Source organism: Pyrgilauda ruficollis, unplaced genomic scaffold (genome assembly GCF_017590135.1).
Source record: "Pyrgilauda ruficollis isolate IOZ18807 unplaced genomic scaffold, ASM1759013v1 scaffold153, whole genome shotgun sequence".
Taxonomy (NCBI): domain Eukaryota; kingdom Metazoa; phylum Chordata; class Aves; order Passeriformes; family Passeridae; genus Pyrgilauda; species Pyrgilauda ruficollis.
The window spans coordinates 698,445-720,400 of NW_024513988.1; the positions used below are offsets into that span (position 1 = coordinate 698,445).

General features: G+C 40.6%; 2 protein-coding genes across 3 annotated transcripts in view; one reads left to right on the forward strand and one right to left on the reverse strand.

The window, feature by feature from the left end:
* The first annotated feature begins 516 nt into the window (after positions 1-516).
* EIF3M (eukaryotic translation initiation factor 3 subunit M) lies at positions 517-15,641 on the forward strand. 2 transcript variants are annotated; one of them, XM_041461753.1, is made up of 11 exons: positions 517-653; positions 2,542-2,674; positions 3,619-3,757; positions 4,133-4,256; positions 4,710-4,804; positions 9,097-9,180; positions 10,412-10,511; positions 10,927-11,008; positions 14,171-14,314; positions 14,867-14,927; positions 15,355-15,641. In XM_041461753.1, exons 3-11 carry the CDS (start codon positions 3,633-3,635, stop codon positions 15,473-15,475), a joined length of 936 nt encoding a protein of 311 aa, XP_041317687.1. In that variant the 5' UTR covers positions 517-653; positions 2,542-2,674; positions 3,619-3,632; the 3' UTR covers positions 15,476-15,641. The 2 variants fall into 2 exon arrangements, with proteins under 2 accessions (XP_041317687.1, XP_041317686.1); XM_041461752.1 differs by lacking the exon at positions 517-653 and adding an exon at positions 1,103-1,232.
* Positions 15,642-15,719: 78 nt separating this feature from the next.
* Positions 15,720-21,956, reverse strand: part of CCDC73 (coiled-coil domain containing 73) — a 54,656-nt gene continuing 48,419 nt past the window's right edge. Inside the window, exons 18-19 of the mRNA XM_041461751.1 lie at positions 19,302-19,435; positions 15,720-16,631 (exon numbers count right to left, since the gene is read on the reverse strand). Of these exons, the coding sequence (XP_041317685.1) occupies positions 16,425-16,631; positions 19,302-19,435 (341 nt within the window). The 3' untranslated portion in view covers positions 15,720-16,424. The remainder of the gene's footprint in view (positions 16,632-19,301; positions 19,436-21,956) is intronic.

Sequence of the window (21,956 nt, forward strand, 5' to 3'; positions counted from 1 at the left end):
TAGGCAGGATTTATATGATGGAAAAATTAAAGGTTGAAGCATTATTTAAAAGTTACACAAGCATGTAGATGATTAAAACGAAGCAGAATCATGACATTTAATAAAGGCAGTGGGCCTTTATCAGTTTCATTGTGCTCAGTGCTGTGGAGGCTCACAACCCGCTGTCAAAAACCCTGCTCCAGTTATTAGACTCAATAAATATGTTCAGTCATGATTTGCTCAGGTTTATCAAACAAGGTTTGTGTACAGCAGTCTTCACTAACTGCGTTACTGCCTGGACATGGTGATTTTAGAGGTCTTTTCAACCTCAGCTATTCTATGATTTCCTTGGCTTTCATTTTAGGTTTTGAGCACGGGGAAAGTCACCCTACGTTCCCGGTGCTCTGCCAGAGCTGACCGGGAAACTTCCCGAGCAGAAAACACGCGGAGCACGCCGGTGACACCGGGGGAGGGCTCCTCTCCCTCTCCCTCTCCTCTCCTCTCCTCTCAGCGGAGCGTGAGCGCAGCCGCTCAGTGCGAATAAAGAGAGGCGCCAGCCCCGTTCGGGGCCTGTCCCGACTCCCGACACAGCTGCACCGCGGCTGGTATCCAGCGGGCTCAAGCACAAAGCACTAGGCAAAAGCACTTCAGCTTTTCAACGGGGACAAAGGAAGGTAGGTGCGTGTGTGTGTGTACGTATATATGTGTGTATGTGTATGTATAGCGTGTGTGAGGGGAGCGTGTGTGTGAGGGGAGCGTGTGAGGGGAGCAGGGGGTCGACTGTCGGTGCCACGGTCTCGCCCGGCGGTGGAAGGGCAGGCAGAGCGGGCAGGACAGTGCCGGGCAGGGCCGTGCCGGGCAGGGCCGTGCCGGGCAGGGCCGTATGTGTATGTATAGTGTGTGTGAGGGGAGCCTGTGTGTGAGGGGAGCGGGGGGTCGACTGTCGGTGCCACGGTCCCGCCCGGCGGTGGAAGGGCCGGCGGAGCGGGCGGGCAGAGCCGTGCCGGGCAGGACCGTGCCAGGGAGGGCCGTGCCGGGCAGGCAGAGCCGTGCCGTGCCGGGCAGGGCGGAGCGCTCCCGGCAGGGCCGAGTCGGGCCGAGGGCGGTCGCAGCGCAGGGCCCGCCCGCTCGGCGCGGGAAGCGGAAGCGGCGCGGCCTGGCGCGGTGGCGGAAGCCGCTCCGCCTTTCCGGAGCGCGGCGTGCTCGGAGCCATGAGCGTCCCGGCCTTCATCGACATCACCGAGGAGGATCAGGTCAGCGTGCCCGCGGAGCGATCGGCCCCGGGCCGCGGGGCTGGGCCGAGCCGTGTCGGGGGCAGCGCGGGCCGGAGCTGCCCCGCCGGGCGCGCCGAGAGCGCTCCGCGAACTCCTCCGGGCTGTTCCCTTCAGAGCCCGAGCAGACGAGTAGAGAAACTTGAACATAGTGGCTGAAATATAACCCGGTGTTTGCAGTTCCCTCTTCGGTGTTCCGCCTCTCCGGCACTCCGTTTGCATCGCTGCTCAGCCCTACTTTTTATTTAGGAGGAGAAAGCGGGTTCACATATGGGCATTACTTGGGTTTTGTGGAATTCTCGGTACTGCAGGCGCGGGAAGTGGAAATTCTGTTTGAGCTGCTGCTTTGTTACGCCTTTGGCTTTGGGGGAAAATGTTGTTCCCAGTGCCGTTGACGCAGGTATGTGCACATACATGTTTGTGTACACAGTGTGTGCGTGTACACACTGGAAATCTGCAAGAAATGGACACACGGCTGCCAGCCTTCAGTTCCACTCGCTGTAATGCCTACTACAGCCCCATCAAGTAGCTGGTGTGAAACATCCTCAGTGCAGCAACTTGTCCCGGGGCATTTAGCTTTTTTTCTGCTTCTAAAATGATCTGACACTGAAGGAGATGTAAATGTCACAGCAGCCTCCTGGTCACAAGTGCCAGAAGTTGTATGGCCTCAGATTGTTTCTGAAGGGTTATGGTTCTGCTGGTGAAGCCCTGAATTATAATGAATAGGCATGTTGCTGGGGGAAGGGTATTTTCTTGGTGTAGGTTTAAGTCCTGACAGTGTAAGGCAGCTCGTGACATTATAAGGCTGGCTTGAATGGGGCTTTCCACCTGGTTTAATGGAACGTTCCTTGCCCGTGGCAGAGGTGTGGAACAAGATGATTTTTAAGGCTCCTTCCAACCCAGGGCATTCTATAGATTAGAAACTGTTGTGAAGTTGTGAAGATGAAGTTCTGCCTCTATAAAGTGCCTTTGTTTATACCTTTTTTATTTTCTGGTGAAGAAGCAATTAAATGGTTTTAGTGTTTGTTTGACAAACACTAAATTTGCAGAGGGAGCAAAAGAGTAAAACTTCATAAGAAAGTGTCTTATGAAAACTTATTAGGCCTGCAGTGCCATGCCCAGTGACACATTGACACTGTGAGAAACAGCTCTGTGACCTGTTCAGTCTCTGGCAAAACAGCAGGTTCAGCATCTGGCAGAACAAAAATCTGTAAGAAATTTATTTGCTTTGACTTTGTTATTCACAAAACAACTGTTTTGTTTTGTATGTGTTGTCTTTCTCTTTTTTAAGGCTGCAGAACTGCGAGCTTACCTGAAATCCAAAGGGGCAGAAATCTCTGAAGAGAACGCTGAAGGTGGACTTCATGTGGACTTGGCCCAGATTATTGAAGTGTGTGATGTGTGCCTGAAAGAGGATGACAAAGGTTTGCATTTGAAATCCTGTTGGTTTTGCTATTTATCACCATTGCTGCTTTCAAACAGTAACAGTTGGCAGAATTTAGAGATGTGTGGCATTGAAACACAAGCTGTGCGTCCTCATAAAACTGGAAGTGCACATTTCCATCATTGCCCTGAAATATTTGCATGTACTCTGCCCCTCCTTTCTCCAAACATCCAGCACCCTTTGAAGAAGTCTAGAAGCTGAGCTAGACTCTGCTTGTAAATGAGGGTGTAAAGACTTGTATGTAAAATAGAGCTTTTGATGCTCAGGTGTCATTTTGGGAAATAGATAATGTTTTCCATATGTAATGAATTTTGTTCTTTTTCTTTGCTTGGCTGATAATTGGGCAGACTGAAAAGAAAACACAAAACTGCTGTGGTTCTGTTTGGAAAGGATAGAATACCACACTTGAAACAGGAGCTTGGGAGGGTTTGTAATACACTTCAGTGTTCTTGAGGACATTTTCCCTGTGGTCTGGGAATCCCTCGTGCTCCTGGTGAAATGTTTTACTGTGCTTGAGCACTAGGTGTTACTGTTCTCACTGTAGAACCGTGGGCAGTTTCCTGGATGTGCAGGAGGAAGCCACAGTGTGGTACCTAGAGTTCCTCTGATTTCTCCTGTGTGTAAACAGAGAATTCACAGCAAGTGTGATATCAAAAACCATGTTCTGTATTGACCTTAGAGTGGTAATCCTTGTCTTACATGGAGGTGTGTTGGTGTAAGCCCACCTGAGCCAAGTCTCTGGCATATTCTGATGAATATCTAGGTTGGTATCTTGGCATTTTCTTTCTTTCATAATTCTTGCTCATGCAAAGTGGTAATTCATATCAAAAGTATGAATTACTATTATCAAAAGTGTATCCAGCACAAGGTAGCTACCGACTGCTGCTTGCAGTTTCCAACAGCTGTATGTTTTGGTTTATGCAGATGTGGAGAGTGTGATGAACAGCGTTGTCTCTCTGCTTCTTATCCTGGAACCTGACAAACAAGAAGCACTGATTGAAAACCTGTGTGAGAAGTTAGTGAAGTTTCGGGAAGGAGAGCGCCCATCTCTCAGACTGCAGCTGTAAGTATTGTACAGGGCAAAGTGAGACAGTGGTGACTGGGCAAATAATTGTGCCTCTGAAGAGGAAGGATTATCTTGTATGTCTTTAAATCAAAGCATGGGTGTTGCAGAAATCACTCTTTTTTACCTTCTTTTCACTGTCATAAAATAGAAGTACCAATTTTTTTTTTCCTTGGGTGTTACACAGTGAAGTTAATATGCAGAGCTTTCAGCTTTACTGAAAATGATTACGAAACTGGAAGCTGTTACAGTGCATGGATATAAGGTGCTACCAGATGCTTTGTACTAGCCTGTGTCTTAAAAGTACACTGACATGCACTCCAGTAATGTTTTTCGAAAACTCTGTAACTCTGTTGTTGGTTGTTTGTGGTTTAGCCTGAGCAATCTCTTCCATGGCATGGACAAGAACACTCCTGTGAGGTACACAGTGTACTGCAGCCTTCTCAAAGTGGCCTCGTCCTGTGGTGCCATCCAGTACATTCCAACTGAACTAGATCAGGTAATTCAGTGACCCTTCAAGTCGTGGCCTTTGTATGAACTGTGTTGCACCTAAACATTACTCAGAGCTGCTACAGACCATCTCTTACAAATTGCCGGAGCCTAGATGATCTCTGATCATCTTCATTGCCATGAAGATGATCAGAGATGCAACACCTCTCCTGTGAGGGAAGGCTGAGAGCATTGGGATTGTTCAGCCTGGAGAAGAGAAGGCTCCAGGATGCCCTAATTGCAGTACTTTAAAGGGGGCTCATTAAAGAGGGAGGGTGACTTTTGACATGGGCAAATAGTGATAGGACAAGGGGCAGTGGGGGCGTGAGAATCAGAAGACCTAAAAGAGAAATCTATGTGCAAGATATTTTTGATCCTTTTCTGCTTGGGAGAAAATGAGAAGTATTTTAGTGCTATTTTAATCTTTTCCTGAATGCTTCTTTTTCACTCTTATTCTGCCTAGGTCCGAAAATGGATTTCTGACTGGAATCTGGCCACAGAGAAAAAGCACACTCTACTGAGACTGCTCTATGATGTCCTAGTAGACTGCAAGAAAAGGTATAAAAGACAAGTCATACATATGAGATAACTTTGTATTTTGATGTACTATAGGTGATCTGTAGGGAAAGTATTTCTCACAGGACTTGTAAAATTAATCTGTACCGATAATTCAATTCAAATATACTTCTGGGTTTTTAAAAAATATTTTTAAGCGCTCTTGCATTAAATCAGTGTTCCCAGTAATATTCAAGTTAGCAGTGAATTAGCTACGAACCACAGACTCCCAAAATAACACTATTCCTTTCTATAAATAATCATCTTAGTGCATTGTAGCATTATGCCAAGTTTATTATTTAATTACACTTTTGACATTTTAGTGCATGGTAGTGCTATCTCTTACTTAATGATGTGGGAAGGCTTATCAATCATGGCTAACAGAATCAGTCTTTTTATGTAAACATTACCTTCAGGACAGAGCTTTCCACTAGTCATGGAAATTAATGTCCACAGAATACCTGCTTGGCCATTTTGAATTATTATCCTGGATCATAAGAAGCATCTTTGATCTAACAAACTTGGCAGACCACTGTCTTCTGGCACGTAGAGTAATCCAGTGTGTATGGTGCCTGTAAACTAATGCAGATCTGAACTGAGAGCTATCATCAGTTTATCTTACAAAATGCTGCAGTGGGCTGACTGCCCTGGCCAGGGCTGCACTGATGGGCTGCTGTCCAGTGGTTTGGGGTGTAGTTCCACAGCAGCTCAAACCTGCATAACCTGTCCCTGCAGTTTGGGATGAGGATCTGGGGGCTGTGTGTTGCTTCCCTCTGCCCTTCCACTCTGTTTCCTGAGTTCCTTTTTCAAGTTGTTTTTTTTTTTTTTTTTTTTAATTTTTGTAATGAGGCAGCATCATCGTCCTTCCACTGCTGACCCACAGTGGTACCAGAACTGCACTTGTGCATTTTCAGCATGTGCATGACCTTGCACTGCTGAAAAGAAGTTCTGCTCTGTACCCTCTGTTCCTGTCCCTTGCAGCTGCCAGTACCTGTGTGTGTTTGTGCTGCTGTGGGCATCTGTGTGACTGCACAGGGGCTTGGCCTGGGGACATGACCTTGCTGGGGATTTAAAAAGGCAAGTGTGAAGCTGTCACAGGTGGAGAATAGTTCCATCTGTCAGGACAGTTGGCTTATTCTGCCCTGCTGGAATTGTAGCCTGGAAATGCTGCATCAGCATAGCAGGATCATAACCTCAATTTAGGGATGATTAATCCTCGTGGAGTGGTTACTCTGTGAGCTGCATTACTGGGAATTCCTGTTTGTAGCACTCAAATGCTTTTGCATCGATAGTTCTGTATGGCACATTCCAGATGGTCAAAATAAATTCAGACATTTTAGTCACAGATCTTTTTCATGGCTTACTGCTTACCTTGTTTCAGAAATATTACCCTGATAACATTCCTGCTCTTCCTCACTTCCCATCCTCTTGATTTGTTGTGAGGTTTTAACTAGTTTCATTCCCAAACTTAATAGCCAACTATTTTTAGCTACTCTTGCTGTCAAATCAGTAGATTAAACTTCTAGTTTTTGTTTCCACTGCTACCAGTAACCTTGCTACTAAATGTTTTTTTGCTTGCTAACCATAAGTGATTTTTTAAGACAGCCAATAAAACCTTCCACAAACCCTGTAAGGCTCCTGCACTCGGTGTCCAAGCTGTTCACTGAGCAGAGCAGTGTTTCAGAGCACTTGCACTTCTCTCCAGGAAAGAAAACAAGAAGTGACCCTGGCACCTTTGACCTGGTTCACTCTCCTGGATCAGTGGGCAGTGTTTGCAATAGTATGGGAAACTCACAGCAGCATTCCAGCTGTAGCACTCAGGAATGTTGCTCTATCTAGCAGTATGGGAAGATAAGTGGGAACTGAAAAGTACATGATAAAAATTATACTTCAGTTACTGTTGTTGATTTATAATCAAGAGAAAAGAACTAAAAGACAATTGAATTCTTTTGTTTGCTTGATTTCTGTTTTAATTTTGGTCAGTGTGGCAGAAGAGATGGTTTTCTGTAGCTAATAGATTTACTCCCAGTGGATCTCCAGTACTGGTAGTTAGCAGATTGGTAGCTCCTAAAAAGTAAATGTGCAGAGGTTGTGTGGTGTCCCTTTTCCTGCAGTGACAAGTAAAGTTTGTTTCATCAAACCTTTTCCAGCCATCTTGATGCAGTTTAAAGCTGGCCTCTGCTGGCAGGATCCAGCAGCTTTTGGCCCTGCCCAAGTTAAATTCAAACAGGTCTGGCAAGTCTGGCTATTAATCCTTGTAGCAAAAAGCTCAGCATGTCAGGCACCTGCAGAGTAATTGTTTCATTTACTTTTAGTTAAGTTCAGTTTAATATCATGTAATGTAGAGGGACTCAGTACCAGCATCTGACTAAGTCTCTGAATGCTCTGCTGTGGTTTTTTTCGTTCCTTTTATCTGCCATCACTCTTAAGCTCTCACTTGCTTTTTGTCAAGTTATGCATCTAGACTGGCAAGTGGAGCCAAGAGCACTTGTTCAGGCTGTTTTGCTAGAAAAAAAATGTTCACATTTGCACCTTAGGTAAGACACGTTTAACAACAAGCTGTGGTAAAATAGTGATCTGTATTAGTGCTTGAAACAGCCTAATTTACAGTAGTAATCTGACACTGAACAGAATACAAGACTGCCACGGAATATAAAGGCTGCCATATTTGAATAGAATGGAATGTAAAGGCTGCTGAGTTTCACAAAACTTTAGCACACGAAGTTTGGGAGTAATTGTCTTGTAGCATTCTGTTGTTTCCTAGAAATACAGGTGAAAAATTCCACTCCTTCCCCACTTAAAAAAAAAAAAAAAAGAAAAAAGCAGGGAATAGAAAATACTGTTTGAAATTAGTCAAGTGATAGTTTTCAATTTTTGCTGCTAAGGGAAAAATTAGAAGAGGGAAAAAAGTGCCAGAAAACTGTAACACAGCTCTGAAGTGCACAAGACCAACTGCTGAAAAGCTTTCATTAAATAAGGAGTTCCGTATTAGGTTGAATAGCACATGAGCTGAGCCTCTTTGATTTAATACCTGTATATTTCCATTCCTGTATTAAACTGCTCCTTTGTCTCCTAGAACATCTAATTTTGATAAGATTTCACCAGTGCTAAAATCGTAGTCAGTCACAGACTGATTGACATGCAAATGCTTCTCTCATACATAAAGCTGCCTAAATTAATTTTTTTTTTTTTGAACTGGGTGTTGCCCATGATGTCTTAATATTTGTGCTGTGCATCTCTCAGATCTGGTAAATTCTCTGAGAACAAACTTCACCCTGTAGAAGGGGTTGTCAGACAGTGGTATGGTGAGATTTCAAATAAATAGCCATATGAAGACAGTGTTATTTACTACAGAAACCATTCAGCCCCGTGGTGCTCTATGGGTTAAACCTCTGTCACAGCACACTGGGCATCTTGTGTTGGTTTGTTCTTCCCTGTGCAGTTTATGCCATTGGCCTAAGTCACTAATTAAAACTTTATTCTCCCAGTGTTTTGTTTTAAGGAAAATTGTGTGTGCCTGTAAACCACGTGGGATAATTTGGTGTAAATTTTCCAACAAGCATCAACGGTTGCTGGCCTTGTTGATGGTAAAACTGTGAAGTGAATATAAATCAAAATCTGTTAAAATGACACAGTAACAATCTCAGAGCTGGTTTGCAATTGATGTTTACAAGACAATCTGGGTGGACAAGGCTGTAGGTTTGCTCAGCTTTCTGAGAAGGAGTTGTTTGTCTGCAAGCTGTCTGTCAGAGCTGTCTGGAAGCTTCACAGCAGCCTCAGCCAGTCTCACTGCTGGCTGTGTAATTTCATCAATAAAATGAGCAGCTCTCACTCAGAATACTTGACGAGAGAATCTGCAAAAGAAGAGAGCAGCTTTTACAGTCATTTTCCTGACCATAAATATTCTTTAAGAGATGCCATTTTACATTTGAAATAAACTTTGCAGCGCTACTTATTGCACAATGATTAAATCCAGATGTGCACAAGAGGAGCATTCTCGTGAACCATATAAAGCTGTTCCTAGCTCAGAAGGCTTTTTCCATAACCAGCAGGTAATTAATCAGTTTAAGAGAATGAAATGAAGGGTGAAGATAAACATTTTGTAGAACAAGAATTGAAAGAATACATCCGCTAATTTATTCTCTCCACTAGAATTAAAAGGGATCATCTACATCTTTCTCGAGTGTGATTTAATTTGACCTATAACATCATAATGGAATTATTTAAATATTTGAGTGTCTTGTTTGAACAATTTTTTCAGCAATCCTGAGGTAACTTTATTTTTTTTTCTATAGTGACACTGCAGCAAAAGTAATGGTGGAGCTATTGGGAAGTTACACAGAGGACAATGCTTCCCAGGCTAGAGTTGATGCTCACAGGTAAGACTGATTTCCCAGTTTCCTTAAAAGTAACTTTTCCTCAATTGCCAAATTATTTTGATCCCCTCACTGTTTCAGAGTTTGTCTCTGCAGTCTGCTGTAGGTCTGGCTGTTTGTAGGCACAGCCAGGTTTATTCCAGTGTGCAAGTGCACAGGAGTGTTCCTGGTCACTGCTGAGAGAGATCAGCCTTGGGAAAGGACTTTACATCAGCTGTCCACTCAAAATCTCTACTGGAATCTTTTATTTCAGATTGTTTTACTTTTTGCCTGTTCTGCTACCTGACTGTGAGCATTCTTTTCAAACAGCACTTTTTTTTTGAGAAAACATTGTTGCTGTCCCATCTATGAGCAGGTACAAAGGATGTGAACTGCACAGAAATAAGCTTACCTGTTGAACAAGCTGGGACTAAATTGATTCATAACAGTGCATTTTCCCCACTGGCCAAAATGAGTAAATGCCTGTGTTTTGATGTTCTAACCATCATGATTTTTCTTAGGAATTAGTTCTTTAAGTTCTGCCAGATGTGCACTACCAGTAGTTCTCAAGGGAGTTGTTTATACTTAACCATGGAGGAAAATCAGGATGACTCCTTTGGAAAATTAGTGTCTGTGCCTAAGTGGGAACTTCACTGGCTCCCCTCCAGCAGCCTGCAGCCTGTTCCCTCTGAGAGAACTCGTGTGCCCAGGGCTGTGTCCATGCAGAGCTCAGGTTCTCCAGGTGTGGCAGAGTGAGACAAGTCTGATGTGCTGCTGAGAACAGCTTTCTTTGGGAGTTCCTGTTTCTAGTCTGGAGCTGCTGCTGAGAAATCCTGGGCCTTGCACTGTTTGGCGCTGGGGTTTTCTCTCTTTTGTGTCACGTATTCAAGTACAATTAAATCTTCCAAAACAACTTAATTCTATGAAATTTTAGGAGCACAGTAAGAATACCTTTGTTCCTCCTAGGAACAAAGGCTGTGCTGGAAATTAATGCATAGATGAAAACTGGAGGGTGATCTGTGGTTTGACTACCTGGCACATTTCATTTGGAATACTGGACAAACTACCTAATGCTTCCTGTTCCTTGGTTTTTCCATCTGTAAAATGAAGCTTAAAATTGGAATGTGACATATGTTACTTCTAATAATAATTGAAAACCCTTGTTTCCTAGAAAGCAAGGAAGAACAAGTTGAGTTGCTCTTAGTCATAAAGATGTGTGTTGCTTTGAAAGTAAACATTTTCCTTTTCTCCTCAGATGTATTGTACGAGCATTGAAGGATCCAAATACCTTTCTCTTTGATCATCTTCTTGCCTTAAAACCAGTCAAATTTTTGGAAGGAGAACTTATTCATGATGTAAGTAACTTTGTTTCTAGTGAGATGGTTTGATAACAGTAGACTGCTTTGTTTTAATGTCTTTTGAAATCCATTAGAACAGTTATCTCTGTCAGTAATCCTGAGCTGCAATGTGCTATTTCTTTTACAGTCTTTAAAATTAAAATTGCATGTGAAACATTTCCCTTTCAAAGTTTCAAAAACTCAGTTACAAGTCCTGCCCTCACTTGAGTTCTGTAGCAAATCTTAAGTCTGGGGAAGGGAAGTAAGCTCAGCACAGACTGCCCACATCTACTGACAGAAGACAGAATTTCAGCTCCTAACAGCTTATTTTTCTGTTCAATACCCATAGTTTCTATCCATATCTGTCCAGACTGCAAAGAGAGAAACAAGGATAATACTTAAACTGTTCTCATGTTTGTTTTCCATCTTCTAGCTTTTGACAATTTTTGTAAGTGCTAAACTAGCGTCCTATGTCAAGTTTTATCAGAACAACAAAGACTTCATTGACTCCCTGGGTAAGTTTTCAGATCATTACATTTCTGACTGTTCACATGGTTTAAGGTATGGAAGCCACAGAGTAATTCAGTTTGAACCCATGTATTGAAGCAAGGAAATTTCAAAGCAGATTAGAGTTTGTAGATGATAACCTCTTGTAGATTTTGAGTGGGCCATCTTAACTGTGGTTTGTTCTTTGAAAACAAGCTGGTTTATGGCTTTGGAAGAGAACTGTTGTTTTTTTCCTCTTAGAACTCCCCTCCTGAAAGGTTTAACACATTCATACTGCTGACTAGGCCAGAGATCACAACTGCATTGAGGAAACCACCAGCTTGTATAAATCTCCTATTTTTTTTTTTTAATGATGAATAACTTTGTCACAGCAAACACCTCTGAGCAGTAAGATAAAGCATGCAAATTGTGTGTGTGTGTGTGTCTGCCTGTGCTGATGCATTAGACCCAGCAAGCCACAGTCTGTCCCAGTTAATTTGTTTCATCACATGAAGCAATGTGATGGAATGTTAATGTCAGCACCCTCTTTATTTACACACTGTGGAAAAAAGGAGTAGTAATTAACACTTTGACACTCCCCCGTTGATGTGTAATTGACTGTTTCAAAGGAGCACTGGTTCATAAGCTATTGCATGCATTAAAATTACGTTTTTTATATTCCAGCTTTTTAGGACAGGGGTCAGTGACAATGCAGAAATTGCTCAATGATGCAGATTTTTTTATTACTGCATTAAGGTTTTGACATATTGGTAATGAATAAATGTTTCCATAAAAATACAATATTTTTTTTTTATAACTTTGATTTTCAAATGACACTTAAACACTGCCTTGGATGCATGTGAGGAAAGCCATAGTTTTGCTAACACAGAATTTAGTGCAGCTTTTTAACACATGCATTATTTTGTTTAATGGGGTGTGATACAATTCTTAGAATAATTGCCCTCAGAGCTTTAAAAGGTGGTACTTTTGGGCATGAAAATGATAGAAATGCCAGTGGGATTTTTTGGTGGATAAAATCAGCAGCAAGTTTTTGATAGCTTGTAAATGTGTGTATAGGGTAAGTGTAGCTTTAGTCACGTGTATCTGAACATGAGTTATACAGACATGTTATGCTTTTCTTTCTCAGGGGAAAGTGGGTTTGGGGCTTATCTTTTAGGTACTCCTCCACAGAAGTATTGGCTGAAATTGCTGTTGCACCAACATTTGAATAAATTTATGGAAGATCAGTTACACATCTATGTCACATTAATTGTATTGTGTTCAGTTGTTGTGGTTTCTTTTCCTTGCCTCCCAGTGTCTGTACTTCCCTCCATGAATTAATTCAGTGTGTGAACTTTCAATATGTCTAAGATTCATATAATCTTAGTAAAATCCTTAAATACCTGTGCAGCTGTTTGGAAGGACAGTCTTGCCTTCCACTTACGCTGATTTCTCTATGGTGTGCTCAGAACCTCTGTGTGTCTTTGAGCAATGGACAAGCAGAGATTTGGAGGCAGCACAGATGGAAATGCTGGGAACTGAGTGGCTCAGCCATGGCTTTGATAAACAAGGGCATTTTGGTCTAGACAACAATGCAGTTATTAGATGAGGCATTCAAAATTATCTGTTCCCAAAAGCAAGATTTTAAACCATGCTTTAGAGATTTTTAAAAAAATACCTTGCCAAAATAGCTTTGTTTTAAAGGCTGTTTAGAACAGGATTCCAGTGGCAGTAGAGCAAGGGCTGTAGCTGTAACATTTCCTGGACCAGGACCAGGTAGAAGTGGCCCAGGAAAGCTGTGCAGTGCAGGCTCCCACAGGCAGCATCAGTTTGTTACAATTTGTTGTTTTATTAATGCTGACAACTTAGGCCAGCAGTAGCATTATCTGTGTCAACTGCATCGCCCTAACAAGGCCACAGTTAATCTGGTACTATCAGCAGTCTTCTTCGCAAAGTTAATCAGCATCTCATTTGCATTTGTTAATTAGGGTTAATGTGTGCTAATTGATTTTTTGATGCTTGTAGAGTTCCATTAAACCCAGTTAGGTTTAGTTGCTGGTGCTCCTCGTTCATATGAATTATGGTGATCTCGTTTTTGTTGAATCAGTGCCAAATAGGGAACCTGCATCATAATTACAGCTAATTAACACAACATGATGTCCTGCACTAATGTGCTTCCCTGCTAGTGTATGGGTGTTATAGACATTCCCATGGCTTCAGTAAATATGTAAGTTTGGAATTTATAATGTCATTCTAGAACAAAAAGATTGATACTCATTTTTAAGAACATGGGTGTTATAAATTCCAAACTTACATATTTACTGAAGCCATGGGAATGTCTATAATGTCATTCTAGAACAAAAAGATTGATACTCATTTTTAAGAAACTTCCACTGGGTCTTAGATGGTACCTCATGGACCTTGGGATTAAGAAATGCTGTGTTTCATCTCAGTGACTTCACTTGGCTGACCTAGATGTTTTTCCAGGAAAATGATCTCTGATTCAGACATGCAAGGCCTTGGCTCAGTTCCTTGTGTTGGCATTTATGCAGTGCTGTAAAAGATGTAACCTGACCTCAGCATCCGTTCTGCTGGTTTTGAACTGCACTTTCCTGAGCCACACTGGCTGCTTACATGGGCCTCACCATGGCTTTTTTTGCTGTGGATAAACAAATTCAGTAGCAAAATGCTTTATTCTGGCACCACAGTGTTACGTTCTGGAACCATCACTGTGAGAGGTTTATTTTCCAGAAACCACAGGAGAATGAGTGGTGAGGCTCTAAGAAGATTTTTGGCATAACCAGCTGTGGATTTTCCATTTTGTTGCATTGCTGTTCTTCCAGGTGATGCAACTGAAAATTTCACTTGCACTCTTACCACTTCAAGTTCTGTTTAGGTGATGTTTTTACTGCTCAAAACCCAAAAATTTTGTAGATAATACATTTCTGCTAAAAACAACTGAGTCTTGATGAATTCACAATGAAACTTGCTATTTTAGCAAAAGACAAGGCAGATGCAGGATTTGGTATTTTACCTCAAAAAAACTGTTGATAATGAAAAGTAGAATATATTTCAATGTAAAATAAATTTTAAATTATTGGAAGCATATATAGTAAAAATAACATGAAAAGCAAATTATTTGTATGAATTACAATTAAATCGTTAATTAAACTATCAACACTTTTCCTCAGGCTTGTTGCACGAACACAATATGGCCAAGATGAGGCTCCTTACTTTCATGGGAATGGCTGTAGAGAATAAAGAAATCTCATTTGACACAATGCAGCAGGAACTCCAGATTGGGGCTGATGATGTAGAAGCATTTGTCATTGATGGTAAGAACTGTGGCTCTCCACACAGTGCTCATGAACAAGACCTTTAGAGTTTTCTAAGCTAATGTTAAATTTTAAGAACAATATTAATTTTAATTCCTGTGCTTTTTACAAGGTAAAGCTGCACAACTTCATGTTTAAAGACAGGCACAACTGTTGTGTTTTAACCAGGGTTTTTCTTCTCAGTGACAGGAACTGTCTCTCTTGTAATTCTGCACAGGACTAATAAATTGTTTGCAGGTTTAATTTGTCATCTGGTTTTGTTTGCTGTCATTAAAACAGGATGTGTTTGTAAGGGAGAGAAGTTCATAAAATCTGTACAGGATATTGCTTTAATAGATTGGCACCAAACAATAGGATTCGTGCATGACCTTCATCTTGTTACATCATTTTGCTTTTCTGCCTACTAGACCATTAAAACCAACAGCAAAACAGATTAAGTGAACTGCTGAGTTCTTATGTTTGTATTGTTCTCATTTTGAACCATTTTTGTGCAGTTTAATACCTTTGCACTATCATGAAAATGTTGCTCAAAACAGCATTGTTTTTTTGCAGCTGTAAAGACAAAGATGGTGTACTGCAAAATAGATCAGACACAGAGGAAAGTCATTGTCAGGTAAGACAATTCTTCCTGGCATTTTGCAGAACTTCATGTGTTCTAATTATTTCACTTGCATTTGTAGAATATTCTAACTAGAAGCAAGGTGTTGTTCCTAGCAGTTGCTGGTAGTTAAATAGTTGCTATTTATCATAATTTTATTAACGCTCACAGTGAATGTGATTAGCTTATTTAATGAAAGAGTCCTACTTTCCAGGACATTTCATTTAATGACCTACTAGTGACAGGAATACTAATGACTGTTGTTGCTTTAAATATTTGGGAAGGCTACAGAATTCTCTTAACTGGTGAAGTTCAGTCCTTTTTAGAGAGAAAATAGGAATTTTCCTGTTTGCTCATGAGTGTAAAGTAATGCTATAGAAGAATGATTAGGTGAGTGTGACATCTCTAGTAACCTTCTCCCAATTTTGTTTTACTTCTCCAGTCACAGCACACATCGGACTTTTGGAAAGCAGCAGTGGCAGCAGTTGTATGACACTCTAAACACCTGGAAACAAAATTTGAATCAAGTGAAAAACAGTCTCCTCAGTCTCTCAGACACCTAAGAATTTTTTCTGACCTAGTAATATTGCTATAGATGAACTTTATTCAGAACTTTGATAATTTGTGTTTCAAAAACAATGTATGCAATTGGCCTAAAGAAGCTAAATATTCTAAATTGCCACACCAAAAAAAGAAAAAAAAAGAGGCAATAAAACTAACATGGGAAAATGTCTTCTGTTGATTTTCTTACATAATCAGCAACAAGAAACTGGCAGTACTGGTTGTGTTTCTTTTGTTCACTTTACAGTATGGGGGCCTTTCTTTGCAAGAGGTGTGGGGAGGAAGGGAGGGAGGTCAGAAAAGTGATAGTGCAAGTATTTTTAAAGTAAGAGAAAATTTCCCTTAGACCCAAGGGAGAAGAAATGTAACCCAACAGAAGTGAAGCTTCATGAAGCCAGATCTGCTGCCTTATCTCAGTAATCATACCTCATCCTTCAGTGTTGAAAGACACCTCACTGAGACAGAAACTACAACAGATAGATTTAAATAATTCGGCAGTAAAGATGAGCAGAAGATTTTTGTGTTCTGCCACTCAGAACTGCTGGAAGTAGTTGTAAATGTTTGTAGAACCCATTGCATTCTGAAACAGTTGGAGGTGATTTTGCCTGAAAACTGAGTGAGCAGTCTGTCAGGGAAAATGAATTGAACTATTTCAGCCAAAACTTCTGAGGAGCTGGAGAAGGGTACAGTCAAGTAATTATTTAATTTTATTAAACATACATAAAAATATAAACTTAGGAACTTTTTAATAAATTGAATTTGACTGCAGAACCAGCACTAACATTAGGAGTATGAATTGCATACATTTTTGAACATAAGAACTGTTAACATGTTACATTAAACATAAAACTACACATATATACCATATTCTGTAGGAATACCTCTCCTAATCTGGGTTAGGTAAGTGATCTGTCTATGCCTAAAAGAATGCTTATCTCCTGGTGCTCGTGTTCACTGGCCTTCTTCATACTTTCTCTTTCTTGCTGAATGAAGTCTCTCCAAATTCAGTAACTTCTCAATTCCTCCTATTTGGTTTTGTATAATGGAGTTCCTCAGAGAGCAGCTGTCCTCATCTTTGAGTGCTCTGTCACTTGCTGCAGTGACAGTCACGTGAGAACACTTCTGCTTGTTCTGTAAAGCAGCAAATCCTTCTTTAACCTGACAATACAAATGGTAGCAGTTGATAACCCAGTGAAAGTCACATACAAAAGTTCAGATTGTTGGATTCTGCTGAACATCAAGCAAGTGAGGAAATGTTAACAGGAAAATAAATCAACTGGAGAAAACACATTTAATTTGAAGTGTTTGCCTTGTATTTAACTTAGAAAATTTGATAATGACAATTACACTTTCTAAACCAAACCTTAACATAAGACTTGGTACAAGAGTGTGTTTTTTAAAAAGTCAAGCTTGTGTTAGAATGCAGATTAGCAAAATAAATAGCTTAATTAAAGAGTTTAATGTTGCAATTGACATTTCTATTGCTAGGCAAGCATTTGATTAACAAAACCCCAAATCAGGAGGTTTATAGTGTTAACTCCCTCTCCACTGTATAGATTAGAAAGCAAACATCAGTAATGCACAGTCTGTAATAGGTTGTTTTTTTATGTTAAAGATCTTTTTGTTCTTTCAATAGTTTTAATTACTCTTTGATATACTTCTGTTAGCTACTTCATATCTATCCAAATCAAAGACAGATGGCAACACAGTAGGGAAACGGGTTTTTTGCCTGATGAGCAAAAACCTTGCATTTGAATGATGAGTTCTCCACCTGTAATCTGGGATTGTGTGGCTCTGGGGGAGCAGCACGCAGCAGCAGCCTGAGCAAGGTGCAGCACAGAGCCAGTGCTGCAGAGGAGCTGCAAGGTGACCTCTCAGACTGCTCCTGTGCAAGGACCACAAGATGAGACCTTCCCCCTCTGCTCAATCATTTTTTAATATTAGGCAACTGTGCCCCAGCCAACTCTAAGACACTGTGTCTTTATCAGGCCTACCTTTATTTTAGCACATTAATTTTGTTCTAAAGCTTACCTTCCCTAGTAAACATTTCTTAAAGTTTGAAATATGAACAATAAAATTCATGCAAATTGCTCATTATTGCACTTGTGACCATGTTGCTGCCATGCACCTGAAGGTACTGATACTTCAGGTCAGTAATGACTGGCATCTCCCTTTTAGTGAGGAAATAACTTCTTCATTTGAGCAGTGAAAGTTTCTGTTAATTCTCTCATGCTTTCCCCCAAGGCCTCAGCAACAAACAGATCATACTTCACTGCAAGCCACTGGTCAAAATCTCTATGGAATAGCATGGGGGGCTGAACCTGTCCTGTACTGAAATCTGCATGTTTAAACTGAGCTGGGGGGGCTTATTCATCCTTACTGTGGTACTTAAGCATGGGCAGACTAATGTTTAAAACAGTTCTTAATATTTTTACTAGAATTATAAGTGTACCTGTAGCATTTGTTTATAATTTTTATCCCTTTTTAGAGTACTGTAGTGTGATTGAATGAGATTACCCAAATTGTAGAAGGCTCTAGTCTGCTCCAGTTGCAATCATACATGTTAGTCAAAGCAAATGAAGCAGCAAAAAAGACTGTCGAGCCCATTTTTAATCTCCCAACAGCTTGTTTATCTTGGTCATTAAAATGACAAAAAGTTGAGAACAGAAGGTATTAGAATGACACCAACACAGAAAGGAGGGAGTGCTCTGCATTATTGGAGGCTGAGATTTTGTAGATGAAGGATTTGGAAAATTTAAGGTGAAACCAGCAAGGCACTGCTCTTGTCCATCTCTGCTTTGTCTTAGCTAGCATAGCAGGAGCTTTAGTTTGGAGGTGACAAAGCAAGAATAACCACAACCAGATAATGAAACACAGCTTTGCTTCAGTTCTAGGTTACATAGTGGAGTTCACTCAACTCCTGGTCCCACCTCTGAGAAAAAGCTAGAGTGAAAAATCCACCTCAGTGTCATTCACAAGTAGAGTCAGGCTAGGAAAGTCGAGTAATTTAAAATATCAGTCCTGTGAATTTCAGGCAATGTGGATGCTGATGGCATCAAAACCTGATTATCTGCTGAAGTCAGCCAACCCTGTCACTGGAAACCACTGTACAGCTCATCCAGAGACAGCCCTAACTAGCTGAGAAATAAAAATACCTCCAGAACCTCCTCTAGGAAGAGGAAATGTCAGGTGCAGCTGTAAATTGCTGTATCACTTTTGAACCATACATTCAACAAATTGTGATAGAGCAGTTAGAGCTGTTCAAGCTCCAGAGTCTAACACAGATCTGAAAATGCAGTGATGAGTCATTGGAAACAGCAGGTTTTTACATGTTTGTGTGATGTTACCCTACAAAATAACATCACTCTGAATAGGGCATCACATAACTACAGTGTGTGATAAATGGATAGGCTCTAATTCACAGATGTGCAGAATTTTTATTCCTCCATGGATTCTTTTAAATTACATGGTCTTATCAAGTAATGGAGGAAACAATGTTTTTATACTTTTACATACTACTATTTTCCTTTTTTTTTTTTTTTAACTTCTACTTTTACTGCAGGTGATGATTTTTATTAGGGTACACAATAGACTAGGCCTCTTCCTCCCCTCCCAAACAGACTGGTTAGCATCTGTTTGATTCATATGCTGTGACTTTTTCCTGCTGCTTTCTATCAACCTTAATTGTGAAAAATGGTGTCTTGTTGCCCTTTTGATATTATTTTGGAGATTGACTCAGCCCTAAAGTATCCAGATGGGTACAGTTGTACAAATATCTGTGGAATTAGCTCACTGAGGTCTGGTCTGCAATATTTTTAATTGACTTACATGTTCTGTGGGAAAAGAAGAATCATAAAAAGCCTTTGCTGTAGCATTCCATTCTTCACTACGCTCTCCCTGGGGCTCTTGGTGAATACTGGAGGTATTCAGAGTGTCAGCAGCTCTGCTCAAACTGCTAGAACCTGATTGACAAAAAGGAAATGGTAACAACTGCAATTTAGTCTCCAGGCACTAATTGTGAATGACTAAACTGGTTTACCTCTGATCTTAAAAAATCAAATATTTTTGGTTTAAATCCCTGAATCTTTGTTGTTGGCTTTTGCCCTTCATTTTTTCTTTCACATGCTTCATCTATTTTTTCTCTAAAGATGAGGTATTAAAAATGTTTTCTCTCATTTTCACATATTAAGTTAATAACAGAAAAGTGATTTATAGTAAGTGTATGTATTCTAAATATTCTAACTGAACATATTGTTTCAAACACTATTACTTTAAACTCACTGTCTGATAACAATAATAAAATGCATAATTAATACCATTGTAACATGATATTCCAGGGTGACTTATAACAAAAGAAGACATGAATACAAAGCTTTTCAGACAATCAAAAAACATTTTTGATTAGGAGTCTTTGATAGAGTCTTTAATGGCTCTATCTGATGTTTCAGGTGGTCAGGCAATAGCCATTTTCTAAAGGTAGGAAAGGCAGGTGAGTAGATTAATCACAGACAAGTGTAAGTCCTTCAGAGGCTTCATGCAGCACCAGTAGATTCTGTTGCAAGCAATATCAAATTCCTTGCAAGATGAAAACACAAGGATGCTTTCACAGTTCCTCACAGTACAAACAGGAGCTGTTTTGCCACTACACAGATGCCTGTGGACCACTGCATGGACAGTAAAACCTTCTTTTGCTATGAAAATACATGTTACCTCATGGTTATGTAACAGTTATTTCAGAATACTGACATTTTCCCTTGGGAGGAAGAGGAAAATGGTTATGTGTTTATTTTCTTTTTTAAGCATCTGCCAGGAAGATCTTTCCCATTCCCAGTTCATTCCTTCATTTACTGATGTGGAGTATCTGCTCTCTGGGAACCAGTGTTTGAATAATAAATGGCAATGTGGTTAGGCAGTAGAAGGAATTCCCTCAGATAGATGTACTCAACTCTTTCACCAATTCTCTTCACCTCTAGCTCTCCCATATGGCTAAATGGTTTGTGCTCCAGTCAGTCAAAAAAAAAGATTTAAAGTGTAGGTCCAGTGTTCACATGGCTCCCACTGCAGGTCTGCCATTTGGGAAGAGATCTGCAAACAAAACAACACAAACCCCAAGCACAGCAAACACTGGGAGCTGCAGTGACTTGTAAGAGCCCTCACAGGGAGGTTCTCCACTCTCCCAAGGAGGTGCAGCACTCCCAGAGGACAGCAGGCTCAAGGAGGGACCTGTCTCAATTTGGCAGCATGAGGCACATCTGGGACACAGACCAAGACCCTCACCATGGAGGTTTGCTGGAATTCAAGGGATCTGGTCACTAGGCAACTCAGCTGAGGGACTGGAGTTACTTCCCTACCAATTCCTTTGGATGAATCTCTCAGAACCTCTCAGAGTCACTTGGAGTTCCACTACTTTGCATACAGAAAGGTTTGTGACAAGAAGAGGAGGAGAAACTCACAGGGAAGAAATTTAGATAGCTCTGTCTGTTCTTACAGAAAAGATACATGCAGAACATCATGAACTAGGCATTCATTTTACTGAAACAGATACCAAAATTCACATTATTAAAAGAAATAACGTGCCATCTGAGATCAGGATTCTGCTACCTTGCTACCACTACTGCTGTTTTAGGCACAAAGACATTTCTGAAACTGAACTTCAAAAAATGTGCATCTGAACATGGGCAGGAGACCAAGGACAGCAACAAAATTACCTACAGAGCTAAATTCATAACAACAGAGCAATGTAAAGAAACCAGACTGCTGGGTTTCTGTCTGCCACTGGCTACAGACTAAGGATGGGAGTCCACTCTGCTCTTGGTATGTTCAAGGCCCAAAGGTGAAAACTGCACCAATAAAAACTCTATAGACACAAACACCCGGCTCTTTGGAAAACATCTAACACCCAGGGCTCTAGTTTTGGGGTAATTACCAGCTCATTTTATTGCAAAACCAATCTAAAATACAGACTTTCCACATCTCAGTAATGATTTAGAAACCCATGGAATAAAGTTCATATTTGCTATTTTGTATGTGCAAAATATTGCTCAACAAATAACCAAGTGTCAATAGCAGGAGATTATAATGCTCCTTGAGCACCTCAAGCTCTGTGTTTTCCACAGCCTGACAGAATACAAACTCCTTTCACACACTCAACACATTCAGATGGTTTTAATGGTCCACTAAATTAGAGATGCACAATAAAATAAAAAGTAAATTTCTGTAAGACCCATTCAAAGAAGTATCTACTGGTTCAAAATCTACCCAAATTTTGATGCAAAATGAGAACACTGAATAATTTGCAAAAGCTGCTCAGTGCTTTTCAGATCCATGCAGAGCCCTGATAGAATATGCGGTACATTAGGGTTAGAAACGCCTATCAAAATTCCATTTGTCATTGCACTGCTGTTTTTTTACAAAAGGAAATATGAGAAAAAAATTAATCAAGTAATTGATTAATAAGCTAAGAAAAACTGTTAAGTTGCATTT

Coding starts and splice junctions, on each gene's coding strand:
- EIF3M (XM_041461752.1), top strand. CDS start 1,191: ATGAGCGTCCCGGCCTTCATCGACATCACCGAGGAGGATCAG. Junction 3,758..4,132: donor CCATCTCTCAGACTGCAGCT/GTAAGTATTGTA, acceptor TTTGTGGTTTAG/CCTGAGCAATCTCTTCCATG. Junction 11,009..14,170: donor AGACTTCATTGACTCCCTGG/GTAAGTTTTCAG, acceptor ACTTTTCCTCAG/GCTTGTTGCACGAACACAAT.